The 13,167-nt window shown below is 38.5% G+C and overlaps 1 protein-coding gene across 1 annotated transcript in view; it reads left to right on the plus strand.

Moving 5' to 3' along the window:
* The first annotated feature begins 9,089 nt into the window (after positions 1-9,089).
* The window catches only part of DGKI (diacylglycerol kinase iota), a 287,785-nt gene continuing 283,707 nt past the window's right edge, over positions 9,090-13,167 (plus strand). The window contains exons 1-2 of the mRNA XM_087968515.1: positions 9,090-9,232; positions 9,301-9,522. Coding sequence (XP_087824641.1) covers positions 9,090-9,232; positions 9,301-9,522 — 365 coding nt within the window. The remainder of the gene's footprint in view (positions 9,233-9,300; positions 9,523-13,167) is intronic.

Below are 13,167 nucleotides of genomic sequence, written 5' to 3' on the forward strand. Positions count from 1 at the left end.
GCCTATTCAAGTCATTGCATTTTAAAACTTTGCTTTTTACTTAACTATGGTAAGGAAAGAAGCAGTTTACATCTACCAACATGTGCAAACCCAACACTTAAATTACATCAAACCCCAGAATTTTATTTTGCTCCTTAGTCATACAGATATATCTGGGGTATCTACAAGTAAGCAGATGTCCATGACTTTATTTTCTGAATCTAGTATTCAAGCTGTATTCTACTTATTTGCAATTGATTCATCTCTAGTCTACAAATTGATTCAAAGCCATTTTAAGTAGTGACCATCACATAATTTGGCTGAGTTCCATAAGCTAATTACAAGCCAATTATGTGTTGTGTGTATACATTAATACTCTTTTCCTCCCTCCTAAAACCATCTCTATGGATCCCATTGTCCAGATAAATAGCTTTTATATTTTCAGATAGCCATAATTGAACTCTATGTAGATTATTGTTCCCAATTATTTTCATCTGGGGTTCCTAAAAGTGTTGATTATAGTTGTTAATAGGTTCATAGATTCCATTTCTACAAAGATTTCCATTTAAAAACAGGAAGCCTGTAATGTTGTAAAGTAAAGTAGAATACAAGCATTAACTTTTATTTCCAGGAATGCTGGTATGCTTTAAATGCCCCCCTAAATATTTGATAGAAATTAGCAAGTAGAGAAAACTTAAAGAGTGTGAATTCTGCAAGGCTTTCCAGCCATTGCATTTGCAATGGTTGTAGGAGATGTTTTATGTTCTGCATAACAAAGCAGTGTGTTGCATCTCTATGAGAGATGATGTGTTCATTAGAAACATAGGGTCAGCTTCATGTGTTCTGCTCTGGGTCACATGACTGGGGGCTTAGAATGGAGTAGTTAGTTAGCAATAAAGATGATTAGGGAGTGGAGGCTAAAACATATGAAGAACGGTTGCTGGAACTGAGTTTAATGAAAAAAAGGACTGGGGGAGACACGATAGCAGTGTTCCAATATCTGAGGGGCTGCCACAAAGAAGAGGGAGTCAAGCTATTTTCCAAAGCACCTGAGGGCAGGACAAGATGCAATGGATGGAAACTAATCAAGGAGGGAAGCAACCTAGAATTAAGGAGAAATTTCCTGACAGTTAAAACATTAACTAGTGGAACAACTTGCCTCCAGAAGTTGTGAATTCTATTCTATTCTATTCTATTCTATTCTATTCTATTCTATTCTATTCTATTCTATTCTATTCTATTCTATTCTATTCTATTCTATTCTATTCTTTCTGAGCCACTGCCTTCCTGCCTCTCACCTAGGTGTGCATTGGACCAATTCTTCTTTTTCTCTGTAGGCCCTGATCTAACCTAGTTCTGCTTCAAATTTTATCTGTCTTTTTCTGCTTTGCCTACCACCCCAAATTAGTCCCATTCTGTTTGGGTTTTGGACAGACCAAAGACAAAATCCTGAGTGAATAATTTATTTTGCCATTTCATATATTTTATCTGGAATTAACTTTTAATTTTTTTTATTATTAAACCACATCTCCCTATCCCGTGTCCATGGGAAGGGCTCAATAGGTGAACAAAAATGCCAAAGTCAGTCTAAACATCTGGACTAATTATGTGCTGTCCTTATTTGTAGGGATAGTTATTCCTAACAGATTTAACAGATAATCAGAGTTGGAAGGGACCTTGTAGGTCATCTAGTCCAACCCCCCACCCAAGTGGGAGACCCTACACCATTTCTGACAAATGGCAGTCCAATCTCTTCTTGAAAGTCTCAAGTGATGGCGCTCCCACAACTTCCGAGGACAAGCTGTTCCATTGGTTGATTGTTCTCACTGTCAGAAAGTTTCTCCTTATTTCCAGGTTAAATCTCTCCTTGTTCAGTTTCCATCCGTTATTCCTTGTCTGGCCTACAGGCGCTTTAGAAAATAGCTTGACCCCTTCCTCCCTGTGGCAGCCCCTCAAATATTGGCAGACTGCTATCATGTCTCCCCTAGTCCTTCTCTTCACTAGACTAGCCAAGCCCAGTTCCTGCAACTGTTCATTGTATGTTTTAGCCTCCAGTCCCCTAATCATCCTGGTTGCTCTTCTCTGTACTTTTTCTAGAGTCTCAACATCTTTTTTATAATGTGGTAAACAAAACTGGATGCAGTACTCTAGGTGTGGTCTTACTAAGGCTTTATAGAGTGGTATTAATACTTCCCTTGATCTTAATTGTATCCCTCTGTTAATACAATTTAGGATTGCATTAGCTTTTTTGGCTGCTGCTGCACACTGCTGGCTCATATTTAGCTGGTTGTCCACTAAGACTCCAAGATCCCTCTCACAGTTACTGCTACTGAGCCTGGTTTCACCCAGTCTATATGTGTACTTTTGGTTTTTCTTGCCTAAGTGTAGGACTTTACTTTTCTCTACATTGAATTTCATTTTGTTAGATATGGCCTCTGTGCTTCTGGTTGCAAAACATCTGGAGAGCATTAGGTTCTGGAAGGCTAAGTTAGCCTATTTGTTTCTGAAATCTGTGCATTAAATAAATTTTCTTCAGGGTAAACATTTGATTTTGTATGAAAACAGAAAGTTTGGATTGGTAAATAGAAATTAATGCACAAATAAATTCTGAATTGGGATGATTTATGACCACAGAGATGCATTGACCTGCAAATATATTTTCATATGAGTAGGACTAAGGCTCATCTAGCTCTTGCATGCTAGATTACTAATTGGTTTAAAAAAAGAAATTCATGACAAAACTAGATTGTATTTTCTATCAGATTGATTTACTGAGAAATATCAAAGCCTTTAACTTTGCTAGGACCTTACTATTACTTTTTTTAATCCCATCCACCCACTCATCCACTCTCTTTTTCTTTCTCCTTATTTAAAGTATTTATATCTTGTCCCCGAAGTATACTGATTTTCTAGGACAGCATAACATTACAAATAACAATGGATGGGAGCAGTTAAAACAAGGGCAACAATTTAAACAGTAAGTGATGGTGAAGTAAAAATAAAGGTGACATTAAATTGCATTTAAAGTTGAAAAGAGCAAGAAAGTTTTTCAACTTCTTTTAGGGGGAACTGAAATTCAGTAACTCACAGCAAAAGAATCTTCAGATGCATTATCTACAAATTCTTCCCTAGAAAACACCTCATGTTTTATAGTCTTTAGGCAAATTCAATTTTGTTTAATCTATTTGATTGAATTTGGCTCATCAAATGTTGTGGTACTGATGTTTTGTTTATCACAGTTGTCCATAAAGGTTGACCATTCTATCCTATAGACAGAAGGATGGGATAGCAGTTGTAGTTGTGGTCATCATCATCATCATCATCATCATCAAACTAGTAAATCTTATACATGAAAGATAATAATCAGTTAAAGAAGCCATCTATGTCAAAATTGAACAGCCCTCTCTCAACAGAAGGGGATGGATATGATATCATCTATTTCCAATCTACAACACAGTCCTTTCAACAGTTCCAAGAAGGCTCCACACCCATTTGCACCACTCAGATGACCCTGATGAGACAGATAAACCTCCAGACTTTAACAACCTGCTAAAAGAATGCAAACGATCAGCTATCTGCAAGGAGTATAAATCCTTCCATTCCACATCTTCCAGTCAGAGCTGAAGAAGCTTCTTGGATGAGAAGCGAAATGTCTTCGAAGAAAAACCGGAAAGACCAGTTGCCTCTTGAAAAAGCACCTTTGGGACATAATAAAAATCACTTACATAAAATAGACATATTATTATATGTTGGATTGGGTTATAATGGGTATGTAGCACAGGCTTGGGTTTTAGGATACTGCTGTTTGGTGGCCACTAGACTTTCGTGTGGGTTTGCAAAGCATAGGCAAATGAAAAGTAATGGAAACTAGTGCATATTTGTGTTGCTTGTAAAATTACTCCGTTATCCTAATAAAATAATAGAACAGGCCACTGAGTCAAACCTCTGCTCAGAGCAATAATCCAAATTAAAGCTTCCATGAGAGATAGTTGACTATAACCTCTACTACATCCAGTGAAAAGGAGGACCCCAACACCTCTCTGGGTAATTGTTTTTAAAGTTGATTTGTTGGTTCTGTTTTTTTTTTTAAACAGTCAGTCTGAATCTGTCTTCTTATAATGTAATCCCATGAATCTGTGTTTTGCTCTCTAAAATGGTAGAGAATCTTGACTTTCTGCTTGACACCCATTGAAAGAAAGGCCTGTCATTCCCCTGTCGGAATTTGAATCAAGGAGGAAGGCGAACAAAACATTTGCTAGACCTATACTCAAATACAGCTCATCAGTCTGGAACCCATATCATGTATCTGATATTAACACAATTGAGAAAGTCCAGAAATATTTCACAAGAAGAGTTCTCCACTCCTCTATTCATTGCAGAATACCTTATGCCACCAGACTTGAAACTCTAGACCTAGAAAACTAGAACTACACCACCTTCGGTCCGATCTAAATATAGTATATAAAATCATACATTGCAATGTCCTACCTGTCAATGAATATTTCAGCTTCAATCATAACAACACAAGAGCAAAGAATAGATAAAACTCAAGGTTAACTGCACCAAACTTGATTGCAGGAAATACGACTTCAGCAACAGAGTGGTCAACGTCTGGAATACTCTACCTGACTCTGTGGTTTCTTTCCCAAACCCCAAAAACTTTAACCTTAGACTGTCTACTATTGACCTCACCCCCTTCTTAAGAGGCCTGTAGGAGGCATGCATAAGCACACCAATCGTGCCTACCGTACCTGTCCTATTGTTTCTTTTATTTTTCTTATAAGTATCCATCTCATGTATTCAAAACTATGTTTATTCTTATACCTGTATCTTGTAAGTGATTGACAAATCCAATCCAATCCAATAAATAAATAAATACGGTTGAAAAAGCAGGAAATAAAGGACAGGTAAGAGCCTGAGCGGGCGGGTGGGCCAAACAGCAGCAAACACAGAAGCGGTTCAGCGTCTGCTGCTCTTCAAAGCTACTGGTTGTATAGCACCGGGCAGAATTGGTAGCATCCCACCCCTGCAAGAAACCCTTAGAATCTAGCAGGTAGGTGCTATATTTCATGTGTAATCATGTGGTTCCTACTGGAAACCAAATCCAAAGTTCCACACAGGGGTGGGATTCTACCAGTTCACACCTATTCGCTAGAACCGGTTGTTAACATTCTAAGCAGTTCGGAGAACCAGTTGTTAGAAGAAATTACTGGCCTAATCCTGTAAGAAAGGCAGGAAGGAAATGTTCTGGTGTTGCTTACAGAAATTGCCTTTCCATTAACCCTTATTACATTCTTGGCAGGACTAGACTTCCTGTCTCAGGAACTTCTCTGGAGTTTTTTTCCCTTCCTTTGCTGGTACTTTGCTTGTGCGGAGTGACCATTCAAAGTTACAATGGCACTGAAAAAAGTGACTTATGACCATTTTCACACTTATGACTGTTGCAGCATCCCCACAGTCATGAGAGTCCAGTCGAGGAGATGCGTGCCTCGATGTGAGTGATGTTGAGTTGGTCAAGCCCAGCCAATAACATGTCCATCAAGCCATGTCCACCCAGCCACATGACCACCAAGCCACACCCACAGAACCAGTTGTTAAAAAATTTGAATCTCATCCCTGGTTCCACACAACCATTAAGAAAGACCCAAAGAGAAGAAAATATTGATTGTGTCATCTCCAGTATCTATATTTGTTATCCAGAAGCGAAGTTTTTATTGTAACGAAAGCATTTGTCCAGGGGAAGAGGCCAGAAGTACCCTACTCATATTCATGTGCTGTTAGCAAAATTGTGCGTGTTTTCCTTTAGTTGTTATGGAACTTCATAATTACTCATACCCTGTAATTATTCACTCTTATGAAGGCCTCCTTTTACCCCTGGGTATTGGCAGGATTTAACTTTTAGATGGAAAAGATAGCTTCCAAGAAACAGTAATGAACCAAGAATTTCAATGCAATCAGAAACACCGCTACATTTGCATGTGCATAAAAGTGCAGAATGATTCAGAGACCTTGGTTTACAGCAGAAAACACCACATCTGCAGGACTCTCTATTATGGCTTACCTTTCCTGAAAGCCATAATGCACAAATGGTCCAAATAACTTCCTTCACCCCTTATGATTTGAAAAAAAATATTAAATTTAATTTTTAATATCTGTATACTTCCTTCATTTTGGGACCAGATACCTAGAATAAGAAGCTACCAGTAATGTCTGACCAGCATTTCAGCATAACTATAAGATGATATAGTCCCTTATTGTGCAAAGTTCATGTCTCCATTATTTATTTTCAATGTTATGAAGAAATAGGTTTATATGGTTCTGAAATATTCATCTTCTTAACTGGAAATCACATACGTAGGCCCTATAAAATAAACTAAAAATACAACAGCTAGTTCAAGAATATTAGGATTAATTTATTGGACTTTTAAGGCAACTTTTAAAAACCCTTAAGGGGTTCTTAAATCCCTTAAAGGTAAAGGGATTTAAGGTAAAGTCACAAACAGCAAAAGCTTTAATAATAAACACAGCAATAACATTAAATAAAGTCTGATTCACTCAAATGTCCAAAATACCCATATATTTACTGGCAAAAATCACTATCGGTTCCAGAAAACTGCTCATGATAAAGCCACTGAAAATAAATTATTTTTAAAGGCTTTTTCAACAAACTGCAATTCAAGGCATTTGACTTCTGCTTGCTCATCTAAGGATTGGTTTTGCTAATGTGAAAATATAGTATTAAAGAGTTGATCCAATATTTTCATAATGACCTAAAGCACGCTAGAAAACAACAGTTAGGAACATTTCTTGAACAAGTGAGTTTTTGAACTGCCTTCAAGAATGGGCACCTGTAAATATTATTAAAATAGAGAATGACCGTTGCTACTAGAAGACAGATTTAAGCATACCTGACCTTTGACACATTTTTACAAAAGCTAATGAAATGCCAATGTATATTTGGTGACTGAATGAACAAGTATCTCTCACTTTGATATATTTGCAGCTGTAATTGAAAAATTATGAAAGGACATTCCAGTACATCCTGTCCATCATTCTTCCCCCCTCTTATTTCTTTCAACCAAGTATAAACATTTGAATCTAATCCATAATTCTCTTACATCATGTGAATTTCTGCTTGCTGGAGATCAACTCAAGGCTGCAAGGTTTTTATTTAACCCATGACCAATTAGTAGTTCTTACCCACACCAAGGAACTCTGGGTAACCATCTCCTCCACTTGAATATTGTATAGCAATTAAGTAACGTAGAGATTTTGCAAATGGTATAGAAGATTTATTCAGCTTTAATTCCCATGCTATTCTTAAGTGAGATTTTATGATGCAATTCTGTTGACTTATGGAAAGTGGTTCTATATATTCCTAAAACAGGGTGTTTATTTAATACGGTTAGGGTACCGGGACCTCCTGAAAGTCATTAAAAGTCAGTCTTATAATAAAAAACAGAAATATTTCCTTGATTTCATGACAACCATTGGATGAAACCTATAGTTTCTTTTAAATTAAATCTTAATTGATGTACAATAATGTTGCAATATTCTGATACCCAATATATCAGCCAAATAAGATAGTCCTCAACTTATTGAACACAAAATTTCTCTTGTGAGATATTTGTTAGGTGAGTTTTGCCCCATTTTATGATTTTTCTTGCCACAATTGTTAAGTGAATCATTGCAGTGATAAGTTAGTAACACAGATGTTAAGTAAATCTGGCTTTCCCATTGAATTTACTTGTCAGAAGGTCACAAAAGGTGAACACATGACCTTGGGAAACAGCAATGGCTATAAATATGAACCAGTTGCCAAGCATCTGAATTTTGATCACATAATCATGGGGATGTTGCAAAGGTCATAACTGTGAAAAACGGTTGTAAATCACATTTTTCACTGCTGTTGTAACTTTGAATGGTCACTAAATGAACTATTGTAAATTGAAAACTACCCATAGTATATCTTGAGAAATGTAGAAGTACAACTGGTGAGCCTGTAGATTTAATCTCAGCTCTTTGTATCCTGCTAGATTGTTCCCTCACCATTCCACTACCTCAATATTCTGGTTACACTTAACATCTGTGTTACTAACTTATCACTGCAATGATTCACTTAACAATTGTGGCAAGAAAAATCATAACTATCTTATTTGGCTGATATATTGGGTATCAGAATATTGCCACTACTGGTGAGTCAAGGGAATATTTTGAAGGGAGAAATTTTGATTTGGTGCTAGTTGAAGAGTGATAAGCAGAAATCATCTTCTCTTCACACCACTAAATTCTTCCTTCCAAAGTAAAGTTGTTTATGAGCTTTATCTCTCTCTCTCCCCCCATCTATCTCTATCTATCTATCTATCTATCTATCTATCTATCTATCTATCTATCTATCTATCTATCTATCTATCTATCTATCTATTTATCTATCTCTCTCTCTCTCTCTCTCTCTCTCTATCTATCTATCTATCTATCTCTATCTATCTATCTATCTATCTATCTATCTATCTATCTATCTATCTATCTATTTATAGATAGATCTATCTATCTATCTCATATAGTGCATCCAACTCATGCATCCAACTTCATCATGAGCTAATGCTGGGAACATCTTCAACATATATTTTTTTCCTCCCTACCATTTCTTAATTTTTAATTTTTCTTTCATCTTTAATTTAATTTTTTCTCTAGGTCAGATATTTCCAAATCACTTTCCTGTGCCCCACTTACATTTTTTTTTTTAAAAAATGTTGGGTTGGTTGTTTTTTTTTGGATCCTGCTAATATGCTGAAGCAACTTATACTTCTCCCCTCTCCAAACACAGGACTGTTATCGTGTCACACACAACTTCATTCTTTCTGCAGAACACAAGGGAGTGGAGTTGGGCGGGGAGGCCTCTCCTGCTCCAGTCTCTCTTTCTCCACTTTCCACAGAGGGGCTTCTAGCCAGACCTAAAGGTGTAGCTGCTACTGCTCTTCTCTGGAGGAGGGTGTGGCAGGAGGAGCAGCAGCGAGAGGGGAGGAGGCGCTGATTGGCCAGAGGGGTGGGGTGGGGGTGGGAGGCAGGGAGTTTCCCACAATGCCCCGCTGCAGCCAGTGCAGCCGCCGATGGATGCTGCGGGAAGGTGCTGCCATTTGCAGCCGCTTGGACCAGCGGCTCCACGAAGGGGCTCCATTCTGGCTGCGACGGAAGCAGCTGCCCGCCGCCCTGCCTCTCTCTCCCCCCGGGCTCCAGCCGACCTCCTGGGCTAGTTAGTTCCCGTCGCCTTTTTCTCTCCTCCTCCGCCGGCTGCCGCCGCCGCCGCCGCTGTCCTTTCAGCACCGCTATGAACCCTGCTTCAGCAGCCGGGGAGGAGAAGGGGGCTGCGGGAGGCAGCGGTCCCGGCGGCGGCACGTGCCGCGGGGCTGAAGGCGGCGGGGACCCTCGCACTGCTACAGCCACGGCGGCCGACCCAGAGGAGCCTGGACTAACCGGTCAGAAGGAGGACTCTCTGGAAGAGAAGCTGAAGAGTTTAACCTTCAGGAAACAGGTGTCTTACAGGTGGGTGAAGAAAGCGAAAAAGGGGGGCGTTGGTTTTTCTGGGTGGGCTTTGGCTCACCTGGGGAGTAGGGTGCCTCCTTTTTTTTTTTTTTTACCTGCCCCATAATCAGCATGGGAAGTTCTTGGGGGAGATCGCTCACAAAGTCTCCTGCCTGTTCCTCCCGGTTGGCGTGGCTTTGCATATTCCTCACCGTTTCTTTGACTGAAGTGCAATAAGAAGCACCTTCTCGCCCCCCCTTCCTCCTGCTGTGTCAATTGGGATGGTGTGATGTCCTCCCCTCCCCTCCAGTCTCCCCTTACTTCCAGTCTGCCTGCGATGTGAAAAACCCTCACTTTGAATTCAGACTAAGAACGTGTTTTGGGGGCAACGAGAGGGAAAGGGATCAAAATAATGCATTTCCCCTTCTTTGACAGCCAGGACTCCTGGTTTTGAGAATATGAATAATTAACTTGGACAACTATCCAGGTTGCTTTTCGTGGGGTGGAGAAGGTGTTTTCATGAAATCTGACCATTTCCCTTCCCTTTCTAGTCAACAACCACATCAAGGTGGGCTTGCTCTGAGAGATATCCTACAACTAAAACCAGTTTATTAAGAACAGAGTGTAACATGTAATGTATGTTTCTGTGTATACAAGCCTTATGCTTACAGTCAGAAAAACAGCTGTTACCCCAGATCTTGTGTTTCTTTTTTGTTTAATATGAAGGTGAGATGATTGATAATAATGCTGTTTAAAGTAGCGTTTCAAAGGAGTTTGCATTCCTTTACACAGACCTGTTCTGTTGTGGAGAGCATTAGGCATTTGATTCTGATAATGTGTGTTGCTATCACGATTCTTGATAGAATATTGCAAGTACATATGTTTGTGAGAGACTGATCCATCATGGGGAACACGTAATATAAACCCGGTAGCTCTGAAAGAGTTAACTTTGCACAGAAAGGTAATTTTGTATGCCTTGAAATGCAATGTGACCTATAGGCTTTGGGAGTTACACTGTCAGAATAAAATTGCAACCCACGTCAGAGATGAGGGTGAGGATTGCATCTCTTTTACCAATTCAACTTGGGTGAAAAAAAATAAAAAATCCTGATCTTGTTTATGATCCTTCTTCAAACAAGCAAAGCTTCAGGAGAAAATTGTCCATGTTTATAGACTTTAGGATTAGTCAGGGGGAATTCAGCTTGCCTAGAAAATCTTGTTATTTCGAAGCCCTGATGCTTGAACTAAAAGGAAGAAAATAAACTGAAGCCAATATTGTTTTATTGGCATGAAGAACTGGTGCAGTATTTCACTGGGAAAAAACCAAAACATTTATTTTGGGTAGCTCTGATGACTATTGAAGGAGTCTTCCAAAGAACAAGTGTTCATGTTCATTTTTAGCACCTCAGTGAATCATTATGTAAGTTTCAGTGTAAATTCAGTTGATAGCTACATTGCGTATCTACATCTTCTGTTTAACAACTGAAGAAGCAGCTGAATCAGAGGTCAGCTAAATTCAATTACCTGGTAAAATGCATGACTGCATGCATTTTAAAATTGTTTGCTTCGGTTTTCTCTAGTAAGCCACTAGATTCTAACTTCTGCCTGCAAATTATTAAAAATTAGATCTGTGTCGATTGCAAGGCCAGCTTGGTGGCAAATAAGCAGCTTCTGAAAGCTATGGTTGAAACTCACCTCTCTGGTACTCTGTAGCCAGGTTCTTCCAGAGAGATGGGCAGGCATCATTCAATTGCCTTGACTTCAAAATGGGATTTTAGAGAAATCTTGGTATTGTTGCCTTGTGTTTGTGAGTTTCATGTGAGTTTTTTTTTAATCCTACCTCAAAAAGAATTGAGCAGAGGAAAAGAAAATAATTCAACGATCTTTTTGGATTGTGTGCTGGAAGCTCCCTCTCTCTTGTCCAGAAAATATTCCTTTAGGGATGTGTAGCCACCTATTTGGGGGAAAATAGTAATTCTTGATAGTCCCTGCTCATCCACACAACTGAAAAAATAAATGGATACAAAGTAAAGAGGTTCAGAGCAGCTTCAAGTAAAGAATTAATCACAGGAGCACAAAAGTTGCTTGAAAGCGATATGAGTTAAAGTTAATACAAAAGAAACAAAAGCAATCAACTCAAACCACCATCAATCTAACTTTTTATCTGGACATAAAAGCTTTATCAATGTAAAAAAGGAAAACAGGAAGAAATACAAACACTCTTACTGAAATCAAGGAAATGATATCCTTCACATAAAAAAACCTCCTATTTTGGAAGACTGTTTGTTACTTTTCATAGCTGTTGGCTTATGATACACACAAGTCCTACCTGTTTTTATTTTATTTCACTTTATTCTTTCCAATCCTTGCAAATTCTGCTTAGTTGCAAAGATTATTTGCTTAATGAATTACAAATGGGACACTTGCATAGGCAATGATAGCAACAGTTAACTGTTTGGGTACAAAAGTTTCTCACTGCTAGAAAATGCTGAAACTTAGATAAAGTATTTTGAAGTTTGGAGGGTTGTCATTCCAGTCAGATTCTGTTCTGTGTCCAGAGGTATAAAAAACAAATTTCTAAAGCAGCTTGGAAAGGCTGGCAGAGTTTTCTGAACTATAGCATCCCCAGCAATGTAACTCCATGTACATCATGGGCTATTTCTTTTAACTTTGTAAAAAAGACTCAACAATTTCACTGATGAACACAAAATCCAGAGTAATTAATTCTCAGCTGAGTGACCATCACTTCAGAAGATTTCTATTGCTTGCCTGCTGTTCTGCTTTCTTTCTTTCTTTCTTTCTTTCTTTCTTTCTTTCTTTCTTTCTTTCTTTCTTTCTTTCTTTCTTTCTTTCTTTCTTTCTTTCTTTCTTTCTTTCTTTCTTTCTTTCTTTCTTTCTTTCTTTCTTTCTTTCTTAATAATTACCATAAAGATCAATGTCAGACTTTCTTGTAGTAATGAACTGAAAGTAGAGACATCAACAGGTAGCTTTGGTATCCCAGGTAAGGATGCAATGAAACAGCAGAATGAAGATCACTGTGTAGATTGTGAACATTGTGTTATTGTCTGCCGCCACAGCCTTTAAAGTTTAAATTGAAAGGAGGTTCTGTACTTCCTTGCATTTCCAAGCAAGAATAAAGTTTTGGGAAAACACAAAAGGCAAAAGCTAGATTTGGCATACACCTAGGAACCTATCTTTTGTTTGCAATGATCAGGTTTGTCCCCGACTCTTTATTGGCAATCCAGTATGAAAAAAAGGGGACAGGAGGTTTAACCCCCTGTCTTTCTTTACTCTCTGTTCCAACTGCACCCTTCCTTTCTATGATTGCTTTTTGCTGTATTGTTTGAGCATTAGCTATCATTAATAGTCACCTTGAAGATACTTTATAAAATGTTGGAGGAGAGAGTCTTGTAATCTGTGATGTGTCATCTAAGCAACCCCACAGTACTAAGAATAGCACAGTTAAGGAGGGAAAGGAGAAAAAAACTCAGGGAAAGAATTATGTTTTATGACCCGTGTTCAAAGAAACGGTCAATTACCTGCTCAGTCAGCTTTTCTCCAAGGAACGGGAAGGGATGCCATCCCAGGCAAGCATATTGGAATACTATTTTCTTTAATATTTAGTACCTTGGCTCAGTTAATACCTGTAGCTTTGTTATAAAGCTC

The sequence above is a fragment of the Notechis scutatus genome, chromosome 6 (assembly GCF_049901735.1).
Source record: "Notechis scutatus isolate UNSWTSFEM ecotype Mainland chromosome 6, rNotScu1.2, whole genome shotgun sequence".
NCBI lineage: Eukaryota > Metazoa > Chordata > Lepidosauria > Squamata > Elapidae > Notechis > Notechis scutatus.